The sequence below is a fragment of the Ammospiza caudacuta genome, chromosome 8 (assembly GCF_027887145.1).
Source record: "Ammospiza caudacuta isolate bAmmCau1 chromosome 8, bAmmCau1.pri, whole genome shotgun sequence".
Lineage (NCBI taxonomy): Eukaryota > Metazoa > Chordata > Aves > Passeriformes > Passerellidae > Ammospiza > Ammospiza caudacuta.
In genome coordinates this window covers 34,287,358-34,303,525 of record NC_080600.1, presented here as the reverse complement: position 1 = coordinate 34,303,525, position 16,168 = coordinate 34,287,358, and the positions used below count along the sequence as shown (strand labels likewise).

Below are 16,168 nucleotides of genomic sequence, written 5' to 3'. Positions count from 1 at the left end.
TTTTGCCATGCAGAGCTACCACAGCTAACTCAACACTTTTCATAGCCAATAAACCACCAGCACATTGTACCTCTACACCCACCTATTCTTCCACTCTTCATTTACAGGCATCCCAACCAAAGTGAAACAAGAAGAAAGTAGCACCAGCAGTGTTCTTCAGAAAATCATGAGTCTGTGGAGAAACAGGCTGCCTGTGCCAGGCTGTGTTGGCATGTAGTGTGGAAATGATAGAAAGACTGAGAATTTCTGTGAGAAGCAATGAAGGCTGCAGAATGAGAGTATCGGTGTGACTGTCCTGACATGAAAGTGTGCTAAAGTACCATGTTCAAGGTTTGCCCAGATCATTTCAATAATGCATCAAATGGGTCTCCTTTCTCCTACTTTAACAGGTGTGCTTCACATGAATGAGTTTAGAGTGGAGAATTCAGGCAAAAGTCTTGCCTGTGTGAAACAAAGAGGATGCAGAGGCAATGGGGTGAAGAACAGCCTTATAAACTTACTTCAGCTATTTCTAAGGCTGTTTGATAACATTTCATGGTACAAGCTTTTTGCTGCCCTTGCTGTTTCATGGTGCTGTTGTTCATGGGGCAAAGGGAACATGTTAAAGTGCAGAGATGCACAAAGAGGCTGGGAGGATAAATCGGGACCTAACAGTGCAAAGCAGTGGGAATGTGAGAAAATATGAGAACAGTTTGAAACCTCAACAGAAATGGTGCTAATTGGATGGTAAATTATCTGCAGAAGGAGAAGACCCAGAGCAGAGAGGAGCAAAAGGGAAAAGGTACCAAAAATGGGCCAATGCATCTGCAGCCACTACAAAATAATGGCATGAAAGTCAAAGGGATTTTTCTTCTCCCTCGAGGGACAGGATCTCAGCACCTCCTCCCACAGCTGTGTTCTAAAGGGATCAAACAGTGCAGTTCTTCCCTATCTGAAACCAGAGAACTTCTAAAAAACAACTGAAGCAATGAAGTATTTTACACACTCAGCAACCCAACATTTTTATAATGATCCTAAATACTTCTGGTATTAAAAGAGTTTCTTGTCAGTTCCTGCCTGTGTTGAACCTCATGGCAGCTCACAAATTTTCTTAACTGCTGCTGCTTTTGTGTGAATAGTGCTCTATTTCCTGGGAAGGCTGCAAATGCAGTTTCACACCATTTATTTTCTTTCCTTCTTTAAAACACTATATATTCATAACTCAGCATCCTCAGCACACCATTATTTATCTTGGTTCACACGTGCAAATGGATGTAATTGTATTAATACATAGATGTAGTAGCAAATAGTCTTGTAAAATGTCTGATGGTGTGAGGTAGTGATTATTTCTACTGATATTTTATAGCCTAACATTTCTTACATTAATATTGTAACTTGGCAATCCACAGTGTTTACACTGTATTTTTATACAGCACAATGCATTTCAGTTATGCTGCAACTGCAGGGATTTTGTGCAGTTCATGCTGAAACCCAGCTAGAATCAGAAGCATTTCTTTGACAGTGTGAACCTCTGAGAACACAGCCCTGACGTGCCATTAGTACATACAGCAGGCAGTCTTGCCTTCAAAATGAATTTCTAGATAACTAGAAATTATATGAATGAGCCCTGTTGGACACAGTTGAACTCTCAAATCCAGTTCAAATGGCACACACTTGGCCTACACAAAGCCTTCATCCAGCTAATCAGTTCTGCAAGACTTCTCTATTGTCTCTTGATATTCCATGTCCAACTACTCAATCCCTCTGACAAGACTAACCAGAATAGTTAGATAAGCAATTACTGATCTCTCAGGATCCATAAGAGTCTCTTCTTGGAGATGTCTTTACCAAAATCTAGTAGCAGACTGAGAGGATGCAAAATAATCTTGCAGTCTTTATTAAGACATGCAACACAACAAAACCTGTCCCTATTAACATCCACGTGTGAGACAAGATTGATGCACAACAGGTGACACAACAAGAAAGGCATGGATGAACAAGGGAAGGAGTGCAAGCTCTGCCACACAGGTCATCTTCCACCAGAACTTTTACTGCACTGGGCAACAGCTGGAGAGGGTGAGCCACAGCATATCCTGACAGGAAAATGGCACCTGTTGGAAACTGTTTAATTCTGAGCTGTGTGAGAGGAATATCTTCCTTGGAGAACTATGCTGTATCATTATGTGTTCAGAAGACAGAGAAGTATAATGAACTCAGGGCTCTCTTGTCAGGATTTCTTCTCCCACATCTTTTCATTTTAGACTTGAACTAGGAGGAACTCAGTTGAAGGTTGTTAAATTTTGACAAGGCAAGAGATTATTAGAGATGAGTGTTGCTTATGATCAGTGACAATATACAGGTAGACAGCTTCATCTACCAACTGATGGGCTTTTAACAAAATAAGCATAATAGGAATTGCATAAGAGATATACAGGAGGTGATTAGTTTCAAAAAAAAAGCCCTCATCAACATACTCAGATATCTTCCTCCTCCTCATGGAATCTACAATTCATATTTCTGTTTAGCTGATAATTTCATTTATGAGTTACAAAGCATTTGTCTTGAATAGTACAGATGTTTAGTGAACAGAATGATTCATCTCTTCCTCTCTACTTTCTAAGTAGGACAAAGGGATGCCTCCAGTGTGTGCTAGGATGAAAGCATGTCTGTCATTAAGTTGTTGCTTCCCAGATAATAACTACCCATTAAGAGAAAAATTTGGAAAGACTGCTGCCAACAGAACTCACACAGAGTAATGCTCTCTCAAGTGATTGTGCTCCAGAGACTCTTACTGCCTGTTTCTTTTTCTCTCACCAAAAGCCACAGTACAGACAAAGACCTGCTCCTTTTGAAAACCAGTGACACAGCTTCATTGCCTTGCATGTGTGGGAAGTAAAATCTGAATGGGAAGTAAAATCATGAATGAACCTCATAAACACCTCTACTAAATTCAGAAGATATAAGAAAGAAAGTTTCAGTTTGGAAAGATTGAACAAAAGTGTAAATCACCCTAGGGAATGAAGAATACCTAAGATTCTTATTGATGTTAAATACCACAATTAGAAAAAGTATAAAACCATCAGAATTTAAAAAACACTTGATTTTTCAGATTTTAGCCCTAAAACTGTATTAACTTCATATCGTTTGCTGAAAGTATTCTTAGTGAATAACAAAAACATGCTTTGTTTAATATATAGCTTATGAATTTCATTACCATGCAGTATGTTTGCTGAAACATAATGAAAGAAAAGTTGCTTAAATTAAGCATCTGTTACATTCAGTCCTAGTTTTAATTATATATATCTCATGAATATTTTTGTGGTTTTAGAGGAAAACCTGAGTAGGTAGAAATACTGGCAATTTTTTGAAGATGGCCAAAGAAATGGTCACAAATATTTACAAAAAACATCTACAGCTACAGTTCTGTCTGTGTTGGTGCACTCACTCCAGTTATGGCACTAATAGCACCACAGATTTGCACATTGAATAACAGTTGCCTGTCTCCTGTCCTTGTTGGTTCATGTCTGTTTTACATGTGACAGCTTTGTTGCTCCATCTCTACCTCATTTTTCACTTGGAGGAAGGCAGTGGCATAAAGAACCCCAGGGACATTAGAATGCTCCATAAACATGATTAGAGCATTCAGCCTCTTCATTTAAAGCAAGTACCATATTGCTCCCAACATCTGCTTTGGGCTATTATGGGGCCCTTAAGCAAACCACACCACCCTGAATGAGCAGAGCCCTGGAACATCTGTGGATTGTGCCTGCATAGTTGGCAGCCACAAACATGGCATCTCATACTTATTGTCACTCACCCTCTTGTACTGGCACTCACATGGACTCCTCTGGGAGAGAAAAGTTATCCACCTGGAGCTGAGGTTCTCTGAGACAAACCCGTGCTGTATAAACTGCATTTATGTGAGGAGAGCTCTGAGCATTGGGGTGTGCACTTCACTGGAGCCAGCAAACTCATACCATGGGTATGTGGACTCCATAAGTGGAGTAGTAGTGCAAAGACCATGTAAAGAGCACCACTAAACTGTCAGTTTATATTGTTTCCACACTGAAAGGTGAAATACACCACAGTTCAATTGATTTTTACACTTGAAATTCTTTTTTCTATTAAACATCACTTTATCGGGAACAGTAGAGTACCTATAGCTAATTGCTCACTCGTGACACTCGTGACAAATTAACCACTGAAAATAGTGTCACATTCTTACAGGGAATGGACTGATCAATATTCAATGGACTGATTGATGATTTCCAATATGAAACCAAGAGATACTGAAAGATGCATTACGATTTTAGTAGATTTCTAGAGCTGTGTGTGAAATCTTGCTTATGGCACCAGCCTCTGGATGAGTCACTAACCTTTATGGCTGCAAATAAAGGGTCATTTTTTACCTTTTTAGTGGGGATATTACCTGTTGAACATCCTGCTGGAAAACACAGAGCTGCAGCCTTTGATGTAGCCGGACCTTTCTGTGTTGCCAGATGCTTTCTAGGCGCCGCTGGTGATGCAGGACCTCATGTACCACATCCAGCACCTGGTGAACAGCCTTGGAGTAGTTTGCAGTAGCAGTGAGGGATTCAGAATTCCCAGGACTCAAGGGACGCTGCAGGACATCCAGCAATGCTTTTCCATCCTGGCTCACCTGAATAAAGAAACAGATCTGCTTCACTGCACTGGTACTTAAATATCTACCAGCTGACAGAGAACAGCCTAGCTCATTCTTTTTCTGCTGTGTGTTCTCCTTATTTCAGTCAAAAAGGAAGAAAGAGCTCATAACATCTCTCTTTGACTTGTACTTACACATGCAGCACTTGCCTTTGCTTCCTAGTGGTCCTGCTGTGTCACTCAGCAGGAGCTCAGGTACAGCACTGCTGGGGCTGCACACAGAGATCCCAGGGCTTTATTCCATGGTGACACTTGGGCACTGAAAATTCCTGACACACACTGCTTGGTGACAGGTGGCATTTGCAAGAGCAGGCCTATCTTTGTGAGGAGGTGGCATTTTAAGAAAACCACAGATGGCAGAGTCATTCATATTCTGTATAATAAAGGAGAGTCCTTCTTTGTAGGATTACTAAGTATGTCTATACATTGAGAAGTGCGACATTCCATTCTGTATTTCATTCAGAGGCAGTGAAAAATAAATTAGTATATGACTGATTCTTTTCTTCCCCAGGAACAGCTCAGAGGGACCTATGGTCTCAGTTTTCAATAGACTATGAAGTTTGCTGGGAAATACAAAGCCCTCTGCACACATGTAACCTTTTTCAAGCATATTAAAAGATATTTACAGATGCAAAGGCATTTGGGCATTAAAAAAAATCAGGATGCCTGGTTTTTTAATGTCAGATTTTTATTCTGGAACATTCCTGGACCATTTTCATATTGCAGGGGCAAAATGATAAATTTAACCATAAAAACCAGATTTCTGCTAAAAAATGTGTGCATGCACTGATTCTCAAAAAAAGGCTTTTTGAAATAACTTTTCCATTACAGATTACAAAATTAAAATATTTTGTTCAACAGAAATGGTAAATGAGGACACTATTGGAATCCCTCTCCTTTGCCAGCCTTCTTTTTGCTTTTCCCTCTGAAACAAACTGCAGTGAAAATGACAAGTTTTCCTGAAAAACGTATTTGTAAGCAATCACAATCACCAATCCTGACAGAAAACAGGGTAATGAATGTTTTTCATCCAGTTCAAATTTGGAATATTATCAAAGTTAAAACACACCTCCAGGATTTCCAAGTCTCATTTATTCCTGTATTATAAGTTGCTTATTCAAATGTAGAAAATATCCTTTCAATGCCCTAACTTTTGGCAAGCCATGCCACGTCCTGGTCTGTGGTAGCACTGGGTGTCTGGTGCATTTCCAGAGAAACCAAGAGACCTTTTGAGATGCATACTTGCAAAAATTGGAGTCAAATCTCATCATATTTATGACTATTTGGTGGCCTTAAGAAAATTCTTGGGGTTTTTTGAAGTATTCAAGGTAATTTGAAACTAGATCAGGAAATAACTGGAGAGTACAAAGGGAGTGGCTTCCCTCAATTTCAGTTGCTGCTGAAGATCAGCTGGAATAATTTGCACATGCTGGAGCCCTTTAGGGTCACAGAGGGAACAACAGCAGTGGATAGTGGTGATATGATGGAGGATTTTGGGAGGAAACATTGAGGTACAGGTGTTACCTTGGCAAGATTATGAAGATGGCATTAGCTGCTAGTCAGGAAGAAGCAGCTTCCAGAGGAAGAAGATAAGGCACACTACATCCTATTTTATCAGTGGGAAGACAAGCAGCAACTACTTAATTGCTGGGAACAGGAAACCAAGGCCATGGACACATGTGGGTGCAGATTATTGCACTGGCTAAATCCACTGTGTAATTCACTGTGTTTCTGTTACTGGGATTTGGGTTTAGAGGGGGTTTGAATCACTCCCTGGGTGGTGTTCCAAAGGTTTTAATAGAGTCCCTGCTGATTTACACTGCTACAATCACAGCAGAACTGGGATTAAAAATAAAGGTTCAAAAGTTTAGCAGTAAGAGATGTGATTGCACAGAAAATACAACACACATGTTTTACTCAGGAAAACTTTCTTACAAAGTTTGTGCTGTAATACAGACCTATTAATAGCTACACTTCTGCATTGTCTCACTCCTTTCTCTTCTATGGGATTTAGTAGGTTTTTATCTGTTGCATGGCAATTTGCTTCTGTTGTCTGTCTAAAAAGCCTCAGACATTACAAGTTATGATTTTCCCTGATGGGGATAACCTCCTGGTTATTCCCTGGACAGACAGAGATAAAACACCAGATTTGAAGTCATTGTGTTGTCCTGTTAATTATCATCAATACAAATCAGACGCTATTAGAAGTGTTCGTCTGCTCTCCAATTTATACCCCTGTCCCAATCACACTGGACTAAATAAATTAAAATGAGCATGGTGACCATCAGGTAACCAGTGGCACACATTATTCTCAAAGATAACATAGATATTCCAGGGTTTCATATCATCTGCAGCTCTGAAATTCTTCAGCTTAAAAAGTTTGTTTTCCAAAACTGTGACTATTATTGCATTCGCAATCAATAGCTCAGAAGTTCTGCACTCTCAGAGTTCCCCAATGAGCAGATTTCTGAAAGGACCAGTCTCAAAATTGGAGAAGCCACCTACTGTGCTCTTTCATTCATTTCCATGTTCTCCTAATAACAGCAAAAATAAATCAACAAAACTCTTTTCATGAGAATCTTTTCAAATTTTTCAAGGATTGTGCAAGGAGACAAGGAAAACAACCCAGGTTGGTCCCATCCCTTCACTTACATCTTATTTACAACATATTTTTAAGTATTGCAAAAGCCTTAAGCTAAATAGACCCACACCCCATGGCTTGCAATCCCAGTAAGGTATAAGATCCAATGCTGCATTTGTCAAAGCAAACTGCTGCTGGACTCTGTGAAAGTTTAGCTCACCACCTGACACAAAACACACACTCCTATCACCTGTTGATATTCCTGGCTTTCTGGTAGGGAAAGGATGGGCAGAATGCAAATGCTTCTGAAATAAATTATCTGACCTTGGGTGAACCAAAGGATAGATTTGGTTCATCCCATGACTGCTGTATGCAAAGATAGAGAATAAGTGAAAATCTGCAGATATCCTTTATGTCCTGAGGATATATATATCCTCAGGAAGACCTCCAGAGCCTTGGAAGTGACAAGACTAATGGTGCCATCTGTGAAACATGTACAGTTTGCACTAGGGAAAAAAAATGGGGTTTAGAGAAAATATATAATTCCTCTATGATGACCAGAGCAAAGCATGAGCATGTGGGAGATACATATATATGTACATATATATATATTATATATATTCACATAAATACATTTGTTTTTTTAATCTGTCCTGGAGTCTTCATTGGTAACTTACTAAGTATAGCAAACACTACCAGAGTCCTCCAGTCCAGCTTGTAAAACCCTGCAAGGAGCAAAATCCCCAAAATCCCTTCACAGCCAGAGAGACACTCCAGCACAGCACAGAGGAACTGTCTTTTTGTCAGTAGCTTTTATGTTATGCTGTAGCCTGAATGGGGAAAAAAGCAAGAACTTCATGTGGGTTTTTTTGACAAAATTCCAGAGAATTTGTCTCAGCATTCTTGGCATCCTCTTTTAAAGGAAAAAAGCACATAGCCTATTTAGGTTGGAGATATTTTACAACAGTATATACAAATACATCTGAGATGGTGCTTAGGGACAGTATTTAGTGGTAGATGATAGTTTTAGCTCAGCAGTTGGACTCAGGATTTTATGGGTCTTTTCCAGCCTCAATGATTCTAGATTCTATCTAAAGCAGTCTTTTGAGCATTTGTTGCAATTAGGACTTTAAATTTCTCTGTACATTGAAGAAAAAGGCCTTTGGCATCCTTTGAGCCATTGGCATACCTGTGCTAGAGCCAGGACTCATCCACAGAAAGAAAGCGAAAGGAGTAAAAGTGCTGGTGGCAAAAAGGAGTTCCCAATTCAGCAGAGACAGAGAAATGCCTCTTCTTTGGGGTGCCAACACTGGTTCTAGATTTCACTTCTGTATGATTTCAGATTTGACCTTTGGTTCTTGCCTTACAAGCAAATTGCTGGCAAGTCATGTACTACAGCCTGGGATTGGGTCTGACTCTATCTTTGAAAGAGTTGCAGGAATGGAAAGGAAATCCTACCTCATTTAGAAAAGCCAAGCTCCTAAATGCAGCCTTGTGTCTGTTATCACGCAGCAGACACTCACATTTGCTCTGGGACAACATACCTCCGTGTAAGCCTGGGTCACTTGCTCGTAGAGGGTCTGGTGATGGTGGATGGCCAGTTCCAGGTCTTGCATTTCTGAGGGGAGGCCTCCATCACTGCACATTTTGCACCAGGCATCCACACCTGAAAGGAACTGAAACAATTCCAGGAACAATGAGCAACAGTGACACAAAACACCTCACCAAAATTAGAGAATTTTGCATAGTGCCACACATGACTGCAGCAGTGACTGAGGAGAACACAGAGGTTACAAAGGAGTCCTTTTGGGCACCTTGGAAAGGCACATTCCTGTCACCTTCTCAGTACTCTGAAGGATGCCTAGATCTAAAGGAATGTTTTCTGTTTCTTCTGGGTTAAAAATAAATCCTTATTTAAGCAGGTTCAGCAAACACCCATTCTAAAAGCCCTTGCACACCATCAGGGAGGCTACAACACTGCAAAAGGGAGGCTGCAACATGTTTAGAGAAAAAACACCAGTGTGAAGCACAGGGAACAGTGACAGCTCCAGCTACATTTGGCATTGTCTCATCTGTCTGTCTGCCCTCATTTACCTGTCCTTAAAATTACTCACATGAGAAAACTCCCATTTAAAATCACTGCTGAGATTCATCTCAGTGAAAAGCAAACAGTCTGCATCCAAGGAGCACCATCCCAGGTCCAGCCTGGTAGGGTTACTATTAGGATGCCAAGGCTTTAAGCCCCTGTGTCCCATGTGCTTCTGGCCCAGGTCAGCAGTGATCAGATGCCATTACCATCTGATGGCTGCAAGGCAGCCAGCACAAAATGAGCTGCTGGTCTCAGTCCAGTTCCTGGTGGGCAGATGTCCATGAAGAGGGAGAGAAAAAAAAAACATTGCCATTGCAATTGATATGGTTTAGCGCCTTGGTTGGAAGCCTTAACAGCCAGCCAGAAACTGAACACTTTGGGGTGCAAAGGGGTGGAAAAAATATTTTTTCCTACTCTAAAGGCCTCCAGAGCAATGCTGATGCACTTTGGCAGAACAAACTGAGGAAGCTCTCCTGGGTGCTGCCTGCTCTGTAAAAGAAAAGAGGAATTTAGTCTCTAAGACTCCCACCCTGTTTTTCTTTTAAGGAGAGCTTGGTTCAATGACACAGCTCACATGTTCATATTTTGTCCATATGAGCTGCCTAATGCCACCTCACTACTTCTCATTAATGCTTTCTCTTCCTCCATCTTTCTGTTAAACCAGCCTGCCACACCTTGGGCTATTTATAAAAAAGAACAGCTAATTATGTAACAGATGTAGTGCCCTGTAGGACGAATGTATAATGCCACAAAAGCACCCCAGGATCACAGCTTTGTCACCTCCTGAAGTGTCCACCTGTGGCTTGTTAGTTAAGCACTCACTCACAGCATGAAGGGCTGTGAGATTCAAAGCACAGAATTCCAATTCAACTCTGTCTCTGGCATCAGCATCCTTTTTTATTGGTAGTGTAAAGCTATTCACCATGCTGCTGTGTAATCAAGGCTCTAAAGTGTTTGCACTGTAAACACTTCTGTGCACAAAGATTTGTGACAAAAGACGAATTCCTAAGAGTTCATGTCTACAAAGTACAAATCTACCAGTGAGGACTGTGCTTTCTAGAAAGCCAGAGGCAAGGATGGCAGGCTCTCCTGTACTGATTTGACTTATGATCTGTTGAATCTGTTCAGATGAAATCTCCAAACATCCCTGCATAAAGCTGAAGTCATCACATTTTTTGCCAAAGTAATGGAATTCACATGATTTCTGACGCAGTTTAAGAGTACAGAGATCAGATCAATCCCTTTTGGGGCCGTTCCATGAATCTCTTGGCCAAAACAGTGAACAAAAGACCTTTACACCTCACAGATGAGTACTCCTGCAGCTGGAATCACACTGTTATGGTTCTTATCAAAACTGATGATTCTGCCCATTTCAGTAAAAGCTCTTACAGTCATGTTACTCATCTATTGTCACATCTCCAGACTGTGATTTGCACATTTCATGGGAGAAGTCTCAGGAAGATCCACTGCACACGTGCACCTTGCTGGTTTGCATCTATCTTTTGTACATAGACAATGTCACAATTACTTTGTTAATTTTGCTTCTGCCACTAGCAAGAGCAGTTGGCATCTTCTGTTTTAAAAAGTTTAAAGAGATGCAGCTTGTCAGAGTTTGATATTCTGAAAGAGTGCAGAGTGGTCTGTGCTATGTGTGCAGAGTCATTCAGGAAGAGCAAATAGGGTTTTTTTTATGGATTGTTGCAAAGTGTTAGTTTAGGCCATAGCGCTATTGATTTGGATATTTTCAAAAGAGCAGCTTTGTTAATTTTTTATTATTTGTCACGCACTGTGGCAGACAAAAACATTATTTAAATGTAACTCTTCATGCTACAAGCAAATTCTTATCACAACACAAAATCACCATTTGACTGAGTTGCAAAAACTTGCATTTAAAATTGTAAAATTGTACTAACTGTTAGTTTGGAATAGGAGTCATTGGTGTCTACTAGAACTCAATACCATTTAAATGAAATGCTTACATTTGTAATTAGTTTATTGACTAGAATATCCCCTATTTGGAACATAAAACCCCCTTAAATATGATTTGAAATGACAGGCTAAAATAATTGTCCATGCTTTACAAGGATTTAGGAAAGATTAGGAAGAATGTCTCTCAAAAATTAAAGAAGCCCCTACAGTACCTTTGTGTCTCTGATCCAATCCAAAAGCATCTTTAAAATGATGACCTATACTTACTCCTAATCCTCAACCTGACTTGCAAAATCTGTATGAAATTCTAACAGGTAATAAAGGATTGTCAGACTTATTAATTTTCCTCAGGGACTGCTCTGCTGTACCAGGTGGTTGCTCCAAAACACAGCTCAGACATTTTGTACTCTGCATTTCTCTAGATTTCTTGCTCACTCTTTGCCTCTGTGTGCAAGATGCCAGATAAGCAGGGTGAGTTCACCGGGACCCAGAAAATCTAAAACAAAGTTCTAGTGTGTTTTCATGCCAGAATGGTTATGGGGAAAGATGGGAAGACATCTTTCCTCAGTGACTCTTAATACCTCTTGCTACCGTGAATTTTTCAATTTTTTGTATGAAGCTACTTGTATTTTTCCTGATGCTGTTTCTGGAATTTCCCTATATATCTTGGTCTTAGTCCTCCATCTTATCAATATTAACTGGCTTTCTCTTTTCTTTTCTTTTCTTTTCTTTTCTTTTCTTTTCTTTTCTTTTCTTTTCTTTTCTTTTCTTTTCTTTTCTTTTCCATTTCCATTTCCATTTCCATTTCCATTTCCATTTCCTTGGTTCATACAATGGAGTTGAAGATGTGCTTAGATGGATCCAGGCAGAGCTGAGAGATGATAACAGTAATCTTCCTGGTTGGTGAGTAAAGTAATATGAAACAAATGGTCAGGGGTCACTTTTCTGAGAATCACCATAAATATCCAATGTGTGCACTTAACACCTACTGCCTTAAACAGTAATTCTGCTCATGCACTTCTGAGGGTAGACTCTGAGCTAGAATTAATTGGTTGAGATCTCCTGGCTAATTCCAAACATTAATTTGTTCATTCTGACAGGACCTGTAGAGTGAACATCTTATGAACACTTTAGCCCATTCAGAGATTACATCCAAAATGGGGAGGACACCTGTGTGGGTGCTTCCTCCATCTGGTGGTTGGCGAGCTGGAATCTCATCTGGAGTAAATCAGCAAGTTCTCTTGAAATCTCAGTGAGATAAGACATGTTGTCTTACATCCTCCTGACACTTTGAAGAGCTACAGACATATATAAACCCAGAGAAGCAGATTCCCTTTAGCTCTAGAATATCTCCATGTTAGCATGAGAAAAGGAGAGGAAATTAAAGAAAAAAAAGCAGGAAGAAAACACCACAGAATTGAGAGATTTGTAGCAGGTGGAATCAGAGGACATTTGGGAAACACCTCCAGTGAATCTGTTGAGTGGTACCTTGACCTGGACAAAATGGCTGTTTTGAGAGAAGTCTACTGGCCTTTGATCAGACACTTGTGTTGAAGACTGCCTAGCTGGAGGCTATGTAGTTGGCAAGGTTGGTCTTGTTTTCTTTCTTTTCTTCTATTTTTTCCTTTTCTTTGCTGTTTTCTTGATGATGGTTTCGTACGTATTAGCAGTGCTTAAAAATTTAAGAAGGACAAGTATGTGTGCACACACTAAAAAAAAAAAAAAGGAAAATAAATAAATAAAGGATTCATTCATCCAGGAATGAATTCAGCTGAGTAGCTGAGTCCCATTCATACATGCCACATGTATCTGCAATAAAAGCCAGGAAAGCACTGTGATTCCGAGGCACATGAAGACAGATGTGAGGTTCAATTCCCAGCAGGGTTGACTTAGCCTTTCATCCTTCCAAACCAGACAAATTGCATTCTGTGCAGTTTTCTGTGTGGGGTCTTCAGGAAGAGACCTTGAGAAAACAAGTTTCTTCCTGCTCAGGTTGCATATTATAGATATTTCATAAATCTCTGTCCCCAGCCAACAACTCCCTTGCAGGCTGGGGTGTGCCAGAGGCTGAAAGATGATGGTCCTAGAAGGCTGGCTTCCTGTTGGTATCACAGAGACCTTCAATCAGCAGGAAGGGATGAACAAAAGGACTGCAGGAGCTTACTGCACCAGAGAAGGAATGACAATCTGCGCCAGAGATCAGTGAGAGGGAAGCAGGGATACACTGGAAGAACTGGCTGCATCTGCACAAGATTACCCTTACTGAGAGAACAAAGGGAGCAAAAATAGATTTGATCTGCAACAGAGGAAATAGTGGGTTTATCTGTATCTTTGCTTCACAATAGCACCCTATTTGACAGTAAGCCCTATTTACTGTAAAATAATGAAGCCCTGATTTGAGTTAAAAAAAAAAAAACCCTGGTGGATGCCAACTAATAAAGAGTCACATTTGGAATTAATATTTGATAGACAACAGACTTAGTTACAGACCAAATCTCAAACACCTCACTATTTATACTGTACAGAGGTTAAATGACCAAATTATTAGCTCAAGGCATTGGTTTATGCCAGAGTTACTAAGGCAGGGATGAAATTTTAGTACTGGCTCATGGACACAGTGACATTCACATTTCTTTTTTGTGGCTGAGTTCACAGGTTTCACTTCAGAATTTCTCTTCCTCTGAGTTTTCTCTTACTGCAAGTGAGGAGCAACTGCTGGCACAATTAACAAATTTTCCTGTCTGTTAATAATGACAAATTGGCTCCTGTCAGACAACACAAACTTCAGTTTGTTGGGAAGAGGTGACAGGCAGGTCAATATAGTTTTCTGGTTTATTACGTTTCATGCTGCACAATACCTCAGCAGCTCCTCAGAAACAACTAACAATACTGACACTTCAGAAAAATAGAGGGTCACTCATGAAAAAAGGAAAACAAAAACCCCCAAAACACTATGAAGTGGTAAAAACTACCCCAAACATAACCAAGCAAACAAGAACTATCTAATTCATTAATAAACCCTAACATTTTAATTGTGACTAAAGCCTGCCTATATATCCTTCGATTTTCCTTTATGAATATATGATGATTGACCAATTACTAACATGAAGACTACACCTAATCACTACAGTACCCATTGTAAGGAGTTGAAAGGTTTTTTACTGGGCATCTTCATACATTATTAGTCCCATCAAAGGCACTGAGTGTGCTTACATGAGTAAGTGCCCAGTAGGGTGAGTAATTGCTCTATGCTATTGCCTGTTGTCAATAAGAAGCATGGAATAAAGAAAAATCCATTGTAATTTCACAGTCAGAAACAAACAATGGGCAAAATCTTTACTCTTTAAGATAACCTCTTCTACACATATATTCTGGCTTAACAGACACAGTTTCCTTCTTAGCTCTTACAATTTCTTCTTCAGATGCTTCAACTATGGGTTGAAATATAAAATAACTATGGGTTATTTTATAAATATCAAGCACACCCACTTAGTAACTTTGGTATTAACTACTTGGAAAAACAAGCACACAAACAACACTGAAGAGAGCCCCAAAGCAGTGTTTGTCACTGGAAAATGAATGTAATCAACATATCATCGATGTTGAAGCGTCATCATTAGGTGAACCTGGCTTAGATGCAAAAAAAAAGCACAAGGTTTATTCAGTTACATTTTAAATCTTTATTTTAGCTATGAACTATGGAACTGTTCTAGTACTAGTTAAAGACACAAAATAGAGTTCAGGGGTATGGAAAATTTTCTTTGATGTTCACAGCTGTCTCTGAAATCTCTGCTCAGTGAGCTCTAACAAAGTCTGGGGCTATGGAGAGCACTGTAAGTGTTGGAATGAATTCCGTAATATTCATTAACAATAATATTCTTTTGCTCCCAGAAATTGCCTGCTGGTCTACACCTTTGTCATGTGTGCAATATTCCTCTGCACATAGAACACATACATGAGTGCAAATACTATTTTCCTGACCATAATAATCCTGAGCTTATTCACAGCTCTAATGAAATAATAGAAATGAAACAGCTTGTTAGTGCACCGGTGTACTTCAGTTATGATCAGATTAATAAAGTGAAAAGATGTCTTACCCACAAAGGGATATGGGCTGTTTTTAGGGTGGAAATATTAGTTTGTTATTGGAACACTGAGCCCTCAAGAACAAAGCTCTCAGCCTCACTGCACAGAAGCCAAAACCCATCAAGCATTAACTGCAGCATCATCTTTACTGAGGTAGCAGGGAACCATCCTGCCTCTCCCCAGAGCCACTCACCTGTTCAGCTTTCTGGTGGAAGACAGCAGACATGGCTAAGATGGTGCTGCGCTCATCCAGAGCTGCAGCAAAGCTCTTCCACTCCTGATCCAGCTGGCTGGAAATTTGTTTGATTTGCTGGGAAGCATAGTGGCCTGCCTCGGAGAGCCTCGACGCCACAGACATGATTCGATTGATGTTGACATAGGCATTCTGAAAATTAAAAAGCACACATAAATAAAGAGAAGGAAGAACTGTGACCACCCTCTGCATTCATTACACATTCCAAGCACCATCAGTTGGAGTAAAGCCAAGCAGTTCAGTGAGAGCAATCAGCCACCTGCTTCAATATGCGTGGAGAGCAGGCAGAATACCTTCCACTCTAAAAACACATCCCTCTGGATTCTTTCTGTGCATCTATGCCATTATCTAACACTGTTATCTCCCCCTCTCTCCTTGAATTTATTTATGTAAAACTAATTTGCCATACTTCAGCTACTCACTCACCTGTTACTCATTGCTTCTATATTATTTCTGATATTTTTGTTGTATTAATTCATTAATTTCTGGATGCTATGTCCACATATTCATAGGTAAAAGGTTTGATTTATGCCCTTTGAGAACTGTCTGATAATCCTTTATAGACATG

At 40.0% G+C, this 16,168-nt stretch overlaps 1 protein-coding gene across 1 annotated transcript in view; it reads right to left on the bottom strand.

Moving 5' to 3' along the window:
* The window catches only part of KALRN (kalirin RhoGEF kinase), a 466,558-nt gene that overhangs the window by 231,661 nt on the left and 218,729 nt on the right, over positions 1–16,168 (bottom strand). The window contains exons 7-9 of the mRNA XM_058809387.1: positions 15,541–15,732; positions 8,788–8,919; positions 4,409–4,639 (exon numbers count right to left, since the gene is read on the bottom strand). Of these exons, the coding sequence (XP_058665370.1) occupies positions 4,409–4,639; positions 8,788–8,919; positions 15,541–15,732 (555 nt within the window). The remainder of the gene's footprint in view (positions 1–4,408; positions 4,640–8,787; positions 8,920–15,540; positions 15,733–16,168) is intronic.